This window comes from Polypterus senegalus, chromosome 11, assembly GCF_016835505.1.
Source record: "Polypterus senegalus isolate Bchr_013 chromosome 11, ASM1683550v1, whole genome shotgun sequence".
Taxonomy (NCBI): Eukaryota; Metazoa; Chordata; class Cladistia; order Polypteriformes; family Polypteridae; genus Polypterus; species Polypterus senegalus.
Window position 1 is genome coordinate 26,649,312 of NC_053164.1, and position 17,206 is coordinate 26,666,517.

Sequence of the window (17,206 nt, forward strand, 5' to 3'; positions counted from 1 at the left end):
AGTGGGACTGAGTCTTCAACCAAAGTACAATAGTGTGTAAATGAGAATCTGTAAAGTCAGTTTTAGAACAAAGTGAAACTGAACAATTAGTTGAATTAAGCAATAGTGAAGGCAATGTAACTTAGCCATAGACAGAAATATATACCTGGTGAATCTGTTCACCTGTAAAATCTCCATGACACAAGTAAGTTCTGGGCACAAGGGCAAAATAATTGTGAGCAAGTAGAAGGACAAGAAAGGCATTATCCCCCTAAGCACTATTCAAAACTGCAACTGTCCATGTTTGTGTCAAGGGAAATATGATAGTGTGATAGTCTTTAAGCCACACGCTGTGGTAGCCTTCAATAACAGTAGAGGCGCATTCAAGCACTGACATTCTACACTCTCATACTCAAGCAACAGAAAAAAATATGAGAAATGTGTGTAAAGAAACACAATTTTACTGTCTCAATTGCAATTTTGGTAATGCGCTGGTGGCTGTCTCAAAACATATAACACAAAGGACATGTACAAATTCTGAATCAGTACAACACTGGAGGTGCTGGAGATGAAAAGCTCATTCTTGAAGTTCACCACATGAGGGCGTGATTCTTCCAAAAGTTAGAGCTGAGATTCAAGTTCAAAGATCACTTGCCTACACATCTGAAACAATGATGAGTTTGCAAACAAAACCTTTTACAGACATCCACACATATGAAGGGTCGTCAGCAGAGCCTAGGTTAATGTTGATCAGAGCTTCAAGCTTAAGTGGCAAGTGTATCACAACATACTTTATTGAGCATCAAAGATGTACTGAACTTCCACCAAGCGGCTTGATGTGACAGATTTGGAAAGTTTATTGCCATCATCGCAAAATGATGGTCTAAGAGACTGGCCTTTTCAAGAGACACATTAACAGAAAAGGAAGCAAGCACTGTATACATAAACATGTCATCTAATCTCGAGTGAGAATTGTACCTGGATTAAAAAAAAGAAGAAAGAATAAACCACATTCAAATCACAGCCAAATCTGCACACCGATTGAGATGATAGCTGTGGCAGATTGCCAGGGTCATTACCTGGCCGGGATGCCTGGAGGGACCGGAAAAGGACAATAATAGCTTCTGGGTCATGAGAGAGCAACCATCCAGGACTAGGAGAGGACCACGGGAAAGGAGAAAAAGGGTTCTGGCCTGTTTTGACCCGTGGCCATTGCCAGGTGGCGCCTCCTGCCTCGTAGGACCCGGAGAACTGTCACTTCCGCCACACAAGGCAAGATGGCGGATGAATCTGCCATGGACGCCCGGAGTGCTTCCAGTGCAAAGGGGAGCACTTCCACCACACCAGGAAGTGCTGCCTGAAGTGCGTCATCAGCCACCTGGAACACATCCGGGCAGGAATAAAAGGGGCAGCCTTCCAGCAATCGGAAGTCACTGATTTGAATAGGTTTGTGTTTAAATTGAAAATCATTCACATTTTTTCAGTTATTGCTTGAATTATTCACTTTGTAATAAGATAATTTATGTATGTTTTATATGTTTTAAATTAGATGATTTTTTCATACACAATGTGTTGATTGATGTATTGCACTTTTTTCATTTAATTGGTTAATTAATGGGTTTGATTTTTAATTTCTCCCAGATGAAGTTAGCTCACCAGGAGGGCAAGAAAATGATGACAAGGTGTGAATGGAAAGGATCCATAAAGGAAAGTGCTGCGGCCGTGTTTGAGGTGTTGTAATACTGCTTTCATTTTAAAGTTTTAATTGTTATGATTGTATAATTTAATGTGTTAATTGAATACTAGACAATCTTGGGAGAGTTCAGAAACCTCACAATATGAAGAAGAAAAGGATGATTCAGCTCCTGACTGATAACTGTGTTGCCCACAACATACTTCCACATTTAGATAATGTTCGCGTTGAATTCCTCCCACCCAATTGCACGGCAGCGCTTCAGCCATTGGATTTGGGCATCATTCGCACCCTGAAAGTGTATTATCGCTAGGAAATGCTGAGAAAAATTCTTGTCAGCATAACTTGTAGGCAGGTGGGCATTAAAAGTAATGCGAACAAAGCTATTGAAATGATTGCAAATGCAAACGCCTCGATGCAAGTTAAAGAAAGCACTACAGTAACAAATACAGAATCTCATTACAACAAAATTTTCGTTACAACAAAATATTTTTTAGGTCCTTGCCACTTCGTTGTAACGGAATTTTATCTGTATTTGCACTTAATGTCGTACCACATGCATACTGAGGGCTTTATTACTTGATGGTACATATTTACCATTAAATCTCTCCGTATAGTGTATTGATCTATATAGATATGTAGGGTCTGACGCTGCTTTAATCCATTAGATCACGGGTGTCGAACTCCAGGCCTGGAGGGCCGCATTCTAATCCTTTTCCTAATCAGTGACGAGTTTTCACTGCTAATTCACTTTTTTTCCCCTTCATTTTAATAGCCCTGCTAGAAGGATTCAGTCCTGTGAATTGATTTGTTTCCTCATTAAATGGCAGCCAAACAGAAATAAGGCATAAAACGAGCTAACAGATGACCCGCTAAACTGGGGCTTCAAACTCCAACCACTTTCTTAATGGGAAGCCAATTCTTGCTGTTAATTAAACCCGTTATTTAATTCCATGGCTTGTTGCTGCTCTTGTTCTGCCACAGCAGACATTTCCAAAACTGTTGATTTTCTGTTTTTCATAAAAACATTGTCAAAGTATTTTGGTGACCTGAGAGATCAGCCTTACCTTCACTTTTCTTTATTTTCAGATATTGTGTGATGGGCATATGAGCTGGTCATGTGGCACCTTGTTTTGTGTCTCATTATTGTTTGGCAGCTAATTAAGGAAAAAGAAATAACTAAGGGCCCTGAGTCAAGTTAATTAAAAGAAGTAATTAGTAGCAAAACTGGTCACTAATTAAGAAGATGGTTAGAATGAAAACCTGCAGCCACAGCGGCCCTCCAGGACTGGAGTTCAACACCCCTGCATTAGGTAGTTGCGAGTCCCCATAAACTGTCCCGGCAGGAAATAGCCTCGCACGAAAACTAGGCAATTGATCGCCTTAAATTAATGAGGATTAGAGAGATCATCTCCCAGACAGAAACTGAAGGAACCAGCATACACACAAACAGTGATCAGATGGGAAGTTGAATCCGAATCACTAGAATTATTAGGCAGTATGCGACGTTCGTGGCAATATACAATGTAAAATATTAATTTTCCTACTGTGAATACAAACTTGAACTTGAGGTAGATGAGATGCTAAGGAACCGCTTCATACCAGGAGACGGAAATACACTTTGGCTAGAAACAAAGCAACAACGTGAACTCGACTTTATTTCGCAATGCTTCCGTTTTTAATGTTATCAGTGCGCGAATATGGAGCTCTTCGGGACTGCTGTTCTGGCCTCGATTGTCTTGGGTCTGCTGTTCCTGATATTCAGAAGGGACTCGTCTCGCTACAGCAAGATGCCACCCGGACCGACCCCACTGCCTTTTATCGGTAACATGCTGCAGCTGGACTCCGGAGCGCTCTACGAAAGTTTTATGAAGGTCAATAAGGATTAAAACACATGTATTATTTATTTTTTCTTATAAATAGGGGGTTTAAAATAATTACTTTACATGTTTTGTGTCCGGTAGCTGAAAGAGACTTATGGACCAGTAATGACGGTGCACCTGGGCCCGCTGCGCGTTGTGGTTCTTATCGGGTTCGATGCGGTTCACGAAGCGCTGGTGCAACAGCCTGACGAGTTTGCTGGGAGAGCGGTGTCACCTCTGATTATGAAACTCGCCGGTGACTTTGGTAAGAATCTTGTTTCGTAGCTGATGTCTTTTATATTTATTTAAAAAAAAAAAAAAACTTCAAGACGAGCTAACCTTAGTGACGCAATTGTATTCAATTTCAAACTACAGCTTCTGAATTGATTATTTGATTCCACCTTTGGCATAAATGCTTGAGAATGCTACGCGAGCCATTTAAAATCTGAGTATCGTGAACAGAAGGTGTGGTGTGCATAATAGCAAAGTACTATGTACCATTATATAAAAGTGTCAGATTACAGTGCGGCTCCACTCTATAGAGACTCGAGTCTTTTATAAGCGGGCGTTAATGTGCTTATTTACAAAGGCCCTGAGATGATGCAAGAGTATCTGAGAAAAAAGTTCAAGAAATGTGAACTCAGGATTTGGACTGTTCTGATAAACCAGATCTTTCAGGACATCTGGCTTTTAATACGCTCGTATGAATAGAGTGTTAAGGATTGCTTATTAAAAAATACATTATATTTACCTCAGTACAGTTGAAACCAGCTCTTAAATCTTGACTGATATACACAGTATTTTGCTTTGCTGAACTATCGGCTCCCTGAAACAGCGTTGGAATAACTCTGTTCATTAAAAAAAATACATAAATGAATGCACGTCTTCTCACAACTTAATACTTTCTTTCGCAATTCACTTCACTCCATTAGTTTCCATACTCGCTGTCTTTTTACTGAAAATGTTATGGATCCGCATGTTTCGGCAAAATTTATACTATCGTCTCTGACATTATTCCATTTTCACGTTTGCTACATACATATAACACTGCAATATGGTGCATCAAACCGACCATTCCTACAATAAATTTACAAAATGTATTTGCTTATGAGATTATTTAATCCAGAGTCACTAGTGATGAGCCAGCTCCGTTATTTTTATGTATGTATGTATTTATTTTTGCCTCGAGTTCTGCGAAATAACGCAATTGTTCCCAAACTTCGTCAAACACATGGACCTGCTTTGAATTCCACTGGGAAGGAGGAACTGAACTAGTTTTGAGAGGCTTATAATGATGCAATGGTTTTTAATGTCCCCGAGGTATAGAGAAAAGTTTGCCAAATATGTCTCACCGATTATTGTGCCCAGATATGTCATATGAACTGAGAGGAGCAGTGCTAACCACTGTGCAACAATTCCTTAAAAATTAAAAGACACGCACACCAAAAAATGCCACAAACTAGCCATAAGTAAATGCAATATCGATTCTTATAATGTTGGAGAGTATTGGCCATGTTAGGAAGGGTTATGACGGACTGTCAGTCCAACCCGCTATATCCTAACACTGCAGGAGCCAATCCCAGCCAACACAGGGCGCAAGGCAGGAACAAATCCTGGGCAGGCCACTGGCCCACCACAGGAGACACACACACCAAGCACACACTAGGGACAATTTTGGATCACCAATGCATCTAACCTGCATGTCTTCAGACTGTGGGAGGAAACCCACACAGACACGGGGAGAACGTGCAAACTCCACGCAGGGAGGACCCGGGAAGCGAACCCAGGTCTCCTTACTGTGAGGCAGCAGCGCTACCCACTGCACCACTGTGCCGCCTTTTTTTGTTTCCCATTAAGCGTGCAGATGTACTTAGCACTTTCTTCTTCCATCAAGCTCCTTATAAACAGCAATGCATCTTTCGTTTTTGTTAATTAACAATGTGTTTGGGTTTCTGATGAGGAGAGGGCTCCTTTAAGTCTTGTTTTGAGTTGTGGCTAATTTTAAATTCATAATTAGCAATGGGGTAGTAGTGCACAGTGATCCCTGTTATTTACCTGGTGGCAGTATTGGTAAAGTTTTATATTACTATCTTAACACATGCTGTTTAGATACTGTATCTGGCAGTGTTTCTTAAACTGTGGGTTCAGATCTCATTTTTACACTTTTTAGTTAACTAATAATCTGCATAAAATAATCACAGAACCCTGGGAGTTTAAAAACCTAACATGGATAGAAAAGATCTATATATACCCCCAGCCAAAATCACAGATTTTTTGCAATAAACGCCATACCCACAGTGAAACTTTGAATTTTGAATTATCTGCTGCAGTTTCATGACACATGCCGGTAAACCTGCCAGCAATGCCCAGATGTGACAAGATCGAAGCCTGGGCCCGGAGTTGTTCTGCAAACTCCAATAGAGGCTGATTTTTTCTGTTTAACCAATTGTATGACTGCACAGTCCAAAAGCTTTCAGATAGATAGATAGATAGATAGTGTGGCGGATGGCCAGGACCCATGCTTGGCCGGGATGCCCCTTCAACACTGGATCCGGGGGAGCAGCCATAGGGTGCACTCTATGTCCCCTGGAACACTTGGTGGCAGCCCCCCTGGGTTGCATCAGGCCATTATCTTGGAACACCGGAGTTCATCCTTGTTGGGCTCCATGGCCACTGCCAGGGGGAGCTACAAAGCTTCCTGAGCCTGTGTGGGTGGCAACACAGCCACACCTGGAAGTGCAGCCTAATTTAGGTTAATTACCACCTGACGCACTTCCGGTGGGGCTATTAAAGCCGCTTTTCCACTGCATAGTACGGCACGACACGGTTCAGTACAGCTCACCTTTGCGGGGCTTTCCACTGGGAACAGTACCTGGTACCTGGTCCTTTTTTTAGTACCACCTAAGCCGAGGTTCCAAGCGTGCCGAACCGTTACCAAAATGTGACGTGTAAACTCTGCTGGTCACTGATTGGCCGGAGAAAATCCTCATTACTGCGTCACTGAACTTGCGACACGAGACACAACAGACCCGCGAAGGTTTGAACTGGTTTTAACCAAAAATGGCTGTTCCGTGGTCTGTTGAGGAAGTACAGACGTTCCTCTCGTTGGTAGCCGAGGAGCGGATCCAGCGAGAGCTGGATGGGGCGACGCGGAATGAAAACATTTTTCCAGGAGGTCGCTCAGCTCTTGCCCGCACACGGCTACCATAGGACTTACAAACACTGTAGGGACAAGTTAAAAAAAATGAAGAGCGAGCAGTAGAGGCGGCGCAACTATAACGACACATGAATAATCCCGCCCACTCTAAAGCGGTACTAAACTGCAGTTGAAACGCAAACCGAGCTGAACTGAGCCGAACCAAGGTGAGCTGTACTGAACCGTGTCGTGCCGTACTATGCAGTGGAAAAGCGGCTAAAGAGGAGCCTGCAGCCATCACTCAAGGCGCCAGAGTTTGGATGAGGAGGACAAAGCTGCCTGGGAGGACTGGAGAAAGAGTATTTTGTTTGGGTTTATTTGGTGTGCTAAGTGTAGGACTGTTTAGTGCCTGTGGGACACGAGAAAGATGTACCCCATGGGTGAAGAAAATAAATCTTTGTGTTTTATTTTACGGGAGCCTCCCGTGTCAGTCTGTGTAGGGTCGAGGCTGATATAGTGCCTTTTCATAATAGATAGATAGAACTTTATTTGTCTCCAGGGATGTGTTTTTTTTACAGAAGCTCTTTAAATAAATACATACACATATAGGTAGATATATAAGTAAATAAATAAATACACACACACACTTTGGTCTGAACACACCCTGGAGTTACTATAAAGCAAGAAAAACAAAGATCAGCTTAGACTTGCCTGTCACAGTCACCCTGAGACATTATGCAGACATATTGCTATTGGTATAAAGGAGCCCCATAGTGTTTCTAGACACACTTCTGCTGATTAATTTGTTGGCTGAAAGTACTCGGCGTTAGTGTGCCTCAGATTGGATGTTCAGCATTGTTCATAATGGCTCTCAGTTTTATTTTATTTCTCTCCTTTGCTATGATCTCCTGGTGATCCAGAGTGTGTCCTATAATTGCCCTTTTAATTAGCCTGTTGTTTTGGTGGGCCTCTCTTGAATTGATGTTACTAGCCCAGAACTCCACAGCACAGGAAATCACACTGACCACGTCACTTCCCACATTAGGAAAAAGAGCCTGCTCTGCCCTTTATTATATTGTTCCCTGTGTCCAACTTGTCATTAATGTGGAACCCAAAGTACTTGTAGGAGTGCATCATCTCTACATCCACTTCTTGAATAGTAGCTGGACACAGAAGCTATCTGGTGTAGTGAGAGTTGAAGCTCTCTGGTGTAGTGAAAGTTAATAACCAGTTAATAAATTGGTTTTGCTGATGTTAAGGTGTACAAAATTCTCTATGCATCAAGAAACAAACCTTTCCACCAGACTCCTATACTCTGCCTCATCCCCTTTAATAATACACCGCCAAAAGTGCAGAATCATTTGAAGATTTCTGCAAGCAATATGACCTGCTGTTATATTTATAGTCTGAGGTTTACAAAGTAAAGAAAAAATGGGACAGGACTGTTCCTTGTGGTGCTCCAGTGTTGATCACATCTGTATCGGAAACACAGTCCTCAAGTCTTACAAACTGCGTGTTGTGTATTCAGCTTAAACAGCACACAGCCTCCTTTGTTCAAATGCTTTTATTGAAAAACTCAACCTCAACCAACCCAAACGGTCCTCACTCTCGTTTCTCCTCTTTTCCCTCTCACTCCTTCCTTCCATGCATACTGCCCTCTACTGAACATAGCATCAACACCACATATTCCCCCAAAAGTAAGTAAAGCTTGTACCAAATTATATTTTGCAAACTATCAGAACTTGAACTCAATCATCCCAAATAGCACACAGGATTTTTACATTGAGAAAACATGTGAAAATACATTCTGCATTCATCCAAAACCAACTATTATTGTCATTTACATCTGGTAATCATTTGCCCATACAGATGGTTTTCTAACTCTCTCACTCCGTCTAACAGGTTCAGATTGGGCAAGTCTGTTTGACATAATAAAAACAGGTAGATGTCATTCATCATTTTCTTCTCCGGGGTCTGAACGAACAGGAGCAAGATGAAAAGCATTCCATATACCTCCTTCCAACAACTCATAGGTATACTGTCCTTTCTTTCTCAATACTCGAAGTGGTTTAGTAAGCTTAGATCTTTCTTTCTTTTGTATTCCAGGTCTTTTCACAAATGATTTAGGCTGAAAATCAACTCCTCGCTTTAGATCTATGTAAATTTTACTATTGTCCTGTTTTTGTTGTACTGCATCCATGATAGCGTTCGTTTGTGTCTCCAGCTTTATATTTTCTTTCAACACTGCAATATGTAACTTTGTATGCATCTGTCTACCATGAAGTAGCTCTGAAGGAAACATCTTGGTTGTTGCATGGCGAGTTGCTCAATAGTTAAGAACTCGGAAACAAATGTGTTCCAAGGTTTTCCTTCAAGGCTGGCGGTTAGTATCGTTTCTTTGAGACTTCTGTTGAGTCTCTCAATTTCAACCTTTGCTAGTATAATGGTGATTTTCTGTTTCTTATATTCCTCTCTGTTAGGATGGTTTCAAATTCTGCCGAGACAAACTAAGGACCATTATCTGAAATCCGTTCCTTTCAATACCCTTCTCTGCTGAAAACTGATGTGAGGAACGCAATCACAGTAGCAGAGGTTACCTGAGAAGTAAAAGCCACTTCTGGCCATTTGCTGTAATAATCTATCGGAGTAATTGCAAAACGGCAGACCAGTGCTCCATCTGTAAATGTTCATACAATATCTATTGAAAGTTTCTCCCATGCAAAGTTAGAAAAAGATACTGGCTGAAGCGGAGGAGTGTGTACAATAGCTATTTTGTCATGGAGTTGACATGTTACACATGAACAAATTGCCACTTCCACCTGGGCATCAATACCAGGCCACCAAAAACAAATCTCGCAATCTTTGTTTTGTTCTGACAATACCTTGATGACTCTCATGTGCAATATGTACAATCTATCCTGTAAGTCCCGAGGCACAAGTAAGCGGTGAGATCCACAAATGATATAGCCATCCATTAAAGACAATTCATGCCTCACTCTGTAATACATTCGAAGGTTGGGTCTAGGTTTTTTTCAGATTTTGCCCATTTCTTTTGTAAAAGCTCTTTTAGCTTAATATGTACTGGGTATTTAAGATAGGCATTTTTAATTTCGGGCGGCACGGTGGCGCAGTGGTAGCGCTGCTGCCTCGCAGTTAGGAGACCCGGGTTCGCTTCCCGGGTCCTCCCTGCGTGGAGTTTGCATGTTCTCCCCGTGTCTGCGTGGGTTTCCTCCGGGCACTCCGGTTTCCTCCCACAATCCAAAGACATGCAGGTTAGGTGGATTGGCGATTCTAAATTGGCCCTAGTGTGTGCTTGGTGTGTGGGTGTGTTTGTGTGTGTCCTGCGGTGGGTTGGCACCCTGCCCAGGATTAGTTCCTGCCTTGTGCCCTGTGTTGGCTGGGATTGGCTCCAGCAGACCCCCGTGACCCTGTATTTGGATTCAGCGGGTTAGAAAATGGATGGATGGATTTTTAATTTCTTCTGGAGTAATAATGGAAGAGAATGCCTTTATCAGTGCAACCAACTCAACATCCTCATCAGGTATTTTATATGTGCTAGTTAAAGGTAGTCGTGACAAGCAATCGGCTGTAATATTCTCTGAACCTGGTTTGTACTGGATGGTGTAATTGAAATTTAGAAGACTGACTGACCATCTAGCTATGCGCATTCCCACTCTTCCCAGTCCTTTACTTGTCAGTAATGTCATCAGTGGGCTATGATCCATCCTTAATTAAAGTGATGTCCCCACAGGTATGTTCTCCACTTTTCTGTAGCCCATACGCATGCCAGAGCCTCCTTGTCAACTGTTGAGTATTTTCGTTCTGTTTCGCTGACTGTTCTGGAAGCAAATGATACAGTTCTCGCCATAGTCTGAAGCATCTGTAGTGACCATAGTAGGTAACAGAGTTAGTGCTGGACTATTTACAATTAATTGTTTGACAATACCAAAACTGTGTTGGGCTGCATCAGACCACGTAAGCACTGAAGTTCCACGGAGTAATGCTCTCAATTGTTTAACCACTGATGCGTAATTAGGTTTAAATTTAGCATACCAAGAAGTGAGACCCAAAAAGGAACGTAATGCATGCAGGTCAGAGAGTGCAGGAGCCTGCATAACTGCTTTCACATGTTCTGGTTCGAGTTTTAAGCCTTCTTGAGAACTTATATGACCTAAGAATGACAATTTGTTTTGTCTAAACTGACATTTTGAAAAATTCAGTTGTAATCCTGCTGCATTAATGTGGTGCAAGACAGCTTTAAGGTGTTTATCATGAAGGTCAGGAGTTGACCCATACACAATAAAATCATCCAAATAACACTGTGCACCTTGCTGATTTCTAAAAATTGACGCCATCATCCTCTGAAAACAATCAGGTACCGAAGCAAGTCCATAAGGAACATGTCTGAAGCGGAATAAACCGATGATAGTGATATTTCAGCTGTCCTCATGAAGTAGTACTTAATGATAGACATTTTGAAGGTCCAGTTTTGTAAATACCTTTGCACCTGTTAGTTCTGCAAATATTTCTTCCATATTTGATAATGGATAACTATCAATTACAACTACTTTGTTAGGTTCACGCAGATCAACACACAAACTAATACCTCCTGTTTTCTTTATGGTTACTACAATTGGTGAAACCCATTCAGATGGCTTTGATGGCTAAGATGTTTAGTGAAAGTTACATGAATTCTGGTTAAGCACAATGAAGCCTAGATTGATGAAAGTGCATTGTAGGTTTTTTATTGGAGACTACTAGAATTAATGTTATTAAACCTCAGATCTCTGCCGCACACCTCCGATCTTTCAGTTCCAAATACACATCAACAATCGCAGCACATTCCTGATCTTCTTGCCCATTGTGTGCCATTCATATTTTTATTCTACAAAAAATCAGTGCCTTTCCAAGTTCTTACATTTTTACATAATATTTAGGAATTACTGTGTTTTAACTAATATTTTTGCTAGATGGGGCACTTATTTCAGTTCTTTTCCTCCTTTTATAGGGTAATATTGATACTGATTTTATGCTATTATTGATCATTTTGTATTCAGTACCGCCGCTCCCTATACGCAGAGTACGCAGTCTGCGTAGGGTACCAACTCCCAGGGGGGTTTACCATCCCAGCTGCTCAAAAAAATTGTTTTTATATACTGCTCAAAAGAATTAAAGGAACACTTTTTAATCAGAGTATAGCATAAAGTCAATGAAACTTATGGGATATTAATCTGGTCAGTTAAGTAGCAGAGGGGGTTGTTAATCAGTTTCAGCTGCTGTGGTGTTAATGAAATTAACAACAGATGCACTAGAGGGGCAACAATGAGATGACCCCCAAAACAGGAATGGTTTAACAGGTGGAGGCCACTGACATTTTTCCCTCCTCATCTTTTCTGACTGTTTCTTCACTAGTTTTGCATTTGGCTACAGTCAGTGTCACTACTGGTACTATGAGGCGATACCTGGACCCTACAGAGGTTGCACAGGTAGTCCAACTTCTCCAGGATGGCACATCAATACGTGTCATTGCCAGAAGGTTTGCTGTGTCTCCCTGCACAGTCTCAAGGGCATGGAGGAGATTCTAGGAGACAAGCAGTTACTCTAGGAGAGCTGGAGAGGGCCATAGAAGGTCCATAACCCATCAGCAGGACCAGTATCTGCTCTTTTGGGCCAGGAGGAACAGATTGAGCACTGCCAGAGCCCTACAAAATGACCTCCAGCAGGCCACTGGTGTGAATGTCTCTGACCAAACAATCAGAAACAGACTTCATGAGGGTTGCCTGAGGGCCCAAATGTCTTTTGCACCCTGTGCTCACTGCACAGCACCGGGGAGCTCAATTGGCATTTGCCATAGAATACCAGAATTGGCAGGTCCACCACTGGCGTCCTGTGCTTTTCACAGATGAGAGCAGGTTCACCCTGAGTATATGTGAAAGACGTGAAAGGGTCAGAAGAAGCCGTGGAGAATATTATGCTGCCTGTAACATCGTTTAGCATGACTGGTTTGGTGGTGGGTCAGTGATGATCTTGGAGGCATATCCATGGAGCGACTCACAGACCTAGGCTAGACAACGGCATCTTGACTGCCATTAGGTATCAGGATGAAATCCTTGGACCCATTGTCAGACCCTACGCTGGTGCAGTAGGTCCTGGTTTCCTCCTAATGCACGACAATGCCCGGCCTCATGTGGCAAGAGTATGCAGGCAGTACCTGGAGGATGAAGGAATTGAAACAATTGAATGGCCTTCACGATCCCCTGACTTAAACCCAATAGAACATCTGTGGGACATTATGTTTCGGTCCATTAGGCGCCGCCAGGTTGCTCCTCAGACTGTACAACAGCTCAGGGATGCCCTCATACAGATCTGGGAGGAAATGCCACAAGACACCATCCGTCGTCTCATTAGGAGCATGCCCCAACGTTGTCAAGCATGCATACAAGCTCGTGGCACACAAGATACCGAAAAGCATTTTGAGTAGCAGAAATGAAGTTTTTGAAAAAATGGACTAGCCTGCCACATCTTCATTTCACTCTGATTTTAGGGTGTCTACACAATTGAGCCCTCTGTAGGCAGAAAACATTTATTTCCATTAAAAGACTTGGCATCCTTTTGTTCCTAAGACATTGCCCTGTCGTTATTTGTATAGATATCCAACTTCATATTGAGATCTGATGTATCTAATGTGTTTCTTTAAAGTGTTCCTTTAATTTTTGTGAGCAGTGTATATTATAATAATAAATTAATATTAATAATATACATATACAAATAAACAAAAATATAAATTTATATATTGCATTTTACGGTGAACGCAGAGTAGGCAAAGCACATGTGATGACGCGCGGGTCCTCATGTATTTACTTTTATTTGAATAAAGTTCTGTTTTGGCCCTTATAATAGGTGTTTTTTTATTATTTTATTTTTACTTCCGTAATATTTGGGGGAGGGGGCACAAAAGTAAATTTCTGCTTAGGGCACCCATTTGGCCAGCAGCGGCCCTGTTTGTATTAATAGGTATGTTTCAATTGCTGATTATTGGAAACCCTATTGGATACACTTTAAAAAATGTTATGCATAAGAAAGCAAACGCTCACAGAGCCTCCACCACTAATAGTCATCAGTCAAAGGCATTTTCACATCACTTGAATTGGAATCTGCTGGGTATGAAATCTGCTGAGCCACCACAAGCGTCTTTATGCTCCGTTTTTAAATCTATTGTAATGTGCTGTTGGAAAGCAGATATTTAATGGAGTCTACTAACATACAGAATTTTCGCTGTTACTTTTTAATATGACTTATTGTTGCAAAACTTTAATAAACACAATGTAATAAATAATTCTTAGATAAAGTAAATAAAAAATATAAAATGGTCCAAATTTATTTCAGTTAATTTAACCAAATACCCCAAAACTGAGTGTTGTGCCTTGTGTATACTGTGGAGCTTGTTGTGTTGATTAGATTAGATAGCACTTATCCCAAGAGGGAAATCTAGGGATACAGAAACATAATAAATAAATATATAATAAGAAAAAAAAAAACCAACCCACACATACACACACACACACGCACACACACCAGAATTACTACAAAGAAAGGAAAACGTCTGACTTGGCCACAGATAATAAGAGCAGTCACAATCCTAATGAAGCAATAGACAGGCGTATTTGCCACTGGTGTAAAGCAGCTCCTGTAGCATTTCTTAACACATTTCTGCTACACATTTCAAGGTTGTATACAAAATTAATAATACTTTGTCATTACTTAACCTATTACACTAGACAGAATTATATAATCAACCCTGTTCAATACCTATTAACCTGGAGTAATTACTTATAAATGGAGATGGTATCCCATTTCCCAATACTAAATCAAAGGTGTCACTGTGCTTTCACTATATTAGATTAGATTAAATTAAATTAGATTAGATAACTGTATGAAATTCAGACACATTTGTCACATTTTAGTATTTATATTAATGAACATTACTTTATCTTTAAAAAATAACAACAAATGACAGAAACACTGCATTTACCAATTGGAGTATGCCGTTTTCAGATTTAAGCAATTGATATCCTTCTCTTAACATATTCAAAATTTGCATCATCAGAGTGGTCCACCTTGTGCCAATAAAGATGTTCTGAAACATTAACTAAAATGAAAAAAAATCTTATTTCATTATTGTTGTAAACTAGCTACAGGTACAAATAAAAAGTATAGAAAATAGATCAATTGTTGGAAGGAAAACTGCAGTCATATATTGAAGACTCCATTTCTTTATTTGCATTTATAACAGCAACATATATAGCCCAGATAACATTTTTGTCATTCGTAACTCACTCATTCAAATGCACGACACAAGATAAACACAAATTATGTATTTTTATTTCTGAACTAACTCCACAATAGGATAAATTTGGCAATAGTGAAAACCTTTTTTACCTTCAAAGAATAGTGTGATTTTAAATTATTAAACTTAGCAATGCAGGATTTTTAAATAATGTCCACAATCTCTAGCTGAAATACAAGTGGCAGGACCTAAAATCAATTATTAAATTGAGGTGCTCTCCTATGTCTTGCATGTCCTGTTAACATGAATTGAGCAACTGTCCTTTCAAATTCTCTTCATGTGGCTGTATTTATGGATGCCTCACATTTACAGAGCCTACAAAATTTTAAAATAATTGAAAAATGTGTTTGAGGAGGGTTACTTGGTGACAGAGAAAACCTGCATATTGTTTGGATCTGGTCAACAGGCTACTCTTTGATAATCTCTGCAGTAGAGGGAGACTGTTAAGTGTCCATTGACCAGTTGCTCCTATGAAGTGATTCAATTGTTCCAACCCATATAACAATTGATATGTTTCAATGTCAAGAGAAAGGAAAAAAAATGCGCACATTTACTCCTGATTTTGAGAGGAGTAACTTGTCTGTAATTCCCAAGTTTAATTCCATTCTATAAGTATATTTTTGTTACTCATTGCATTGTTCTCCAGGGTTTCAATGGGGGCTGCAACCCCATCAGCCAAGTTTGTCATACCATGTTTATTTGTCTCAGGTAGTGCATGAAATGAGTTTGAAGAAGAGTCAACATCCGTATAACTGTTTAAAAACTGGGCCTTTTCAGGCAGTGGCACAATACCAGTAATTCAGTGCTCCCATAGAGAGAGGTTAGTAGCACATACTGATACAGTGCATTGTCGCACCCACCACATGACAAACCAACTCAGGATCCCAGATTAGAAACCAAGTGCAGCCATGCAACGGGGTACACCTCAGCACTGCACTAGTTCAGATGGCGTGGAACAGTGTGAGGTTTTTTATAGTGTCTGGAGTGTCAATTCTGCCAAACCCCCAGGTTTTTTCTCTGCAGGTTGGAGGGCCTACATGCAGGGCTGGATGCAGATTAACGTCATACCCAGGACAAGCATGCTTATTGAACATGTGTTAGTCCTTTTCTTTTGTACTATACTTTTCATACATAATACCAATATTGTACATTTTGTAGTGATAGCTGATTCTGAATTGGCTCAATGTGAGTGTGATTGTGGTTGTGTGTGTATTTGTAATCCCTTCAAAGTCTCAATTTGATAATGACAGTTATGCTATAGTCTAAATTAAGGTTAACATGACCTGATATGAGCACAATAGTGACTGACACAACAATAGCACGACTGTCTGGAATGCTTAAACACTATTAACTGTCTTAAAAAAACAGATTGAAGTGAAGCAAATAGATAAGCAATAGGCAGCATGGTTCTCTTTTTATGTGTCATTTTGTCAAAATATGTTGCTATAGGAAAACCACAAATGATTTTTTAACTTGCCTACCTGGGGTCACCAAATGGTTTTGCTTTCTCCAAAGGGAGAAGGGTGATTTAATTTCTCCAACCCAAGGATAGCAAATTAATGAAGATAATGTGATGTTTCACCTTCTAGCCATAATGCTAGAAATATGAATAGAGCTGGGCAATTCATGAACAAGTTTATGAATATCTACATTAACTTTCACTTTCTCTGTTGTGATCCCAAAACGTGGCTGAAAACTTACTTTCACAAATGACCCAGACATGTTTGTTTGAAATAAGCAAAATAATACCATTTATTAATAACATAAGGGTAATATAAGATGGATATTTGAAAATATATAGATATATATGTATATAGATATGCAGTGTATAACAAAAGACACTATCAAACAACACATAATATAAAATTATGAAAGCTTACTTTGAACTTTTTCTCTTTGATAGAAGAAAGCAAATAAATTATAAATTATATCTTTTGGCTTAGACAGAACATTCCTTTCTTATAGGAAAAGGCACACAACTTATGAATTCTGATTTAATTATCCAAGTTAAGACGAATATGTTCTCTGTCTGTTGTCGTGACTCAGGAATCTCAAAAGGACACAAGTCCTAAAAATACTTTCAAGAGTTGAAAGTGGGGAATTCCATCAAAACCCCGACTAGAAAAAAAAAGGCCTTGAATAATCTTGATAAAATAAAAGATTTCTTTTTAACAAAGACTCTCTGTTGC

At 40.2% G+C, this 17,206-nt stretch overlaps 1 protein-coding gene across 1 annotated transcript in view; it reads left to right on the plus strand.

The window, feature by feature from the left end:
* The first annotated feature begins 1,334 nt into the window (after nt 1–1,334).
* The window catches only part of LOC120538755 (cytochrome P450 2B19-like), a 33,135-nt gene continuing 17,263 nt past the window's right edge, over nt 1,335–17,206 (plus strand). Inside the window, exons 1-4 of the mRNA XM_039768208.1 lie at nt 1,335–1,425; nt 1,621–1,710; nt 3,364–3,546; nt 3,637–3,799. Of these exons, the coding sequence (XP_039624142.1) occupies nt 1,621–1,710; nt 3,364–3,546; nt 3,637–3,799 (436 nt within the window). The 5' untranslated portion in view covers nt 1,335–1,425. The remainder of the gene's footprint in view (nt 1,426–1,620; nt 1,711–3,363; nt 3,547–3,636; nt 3,800–17,206) is intronic.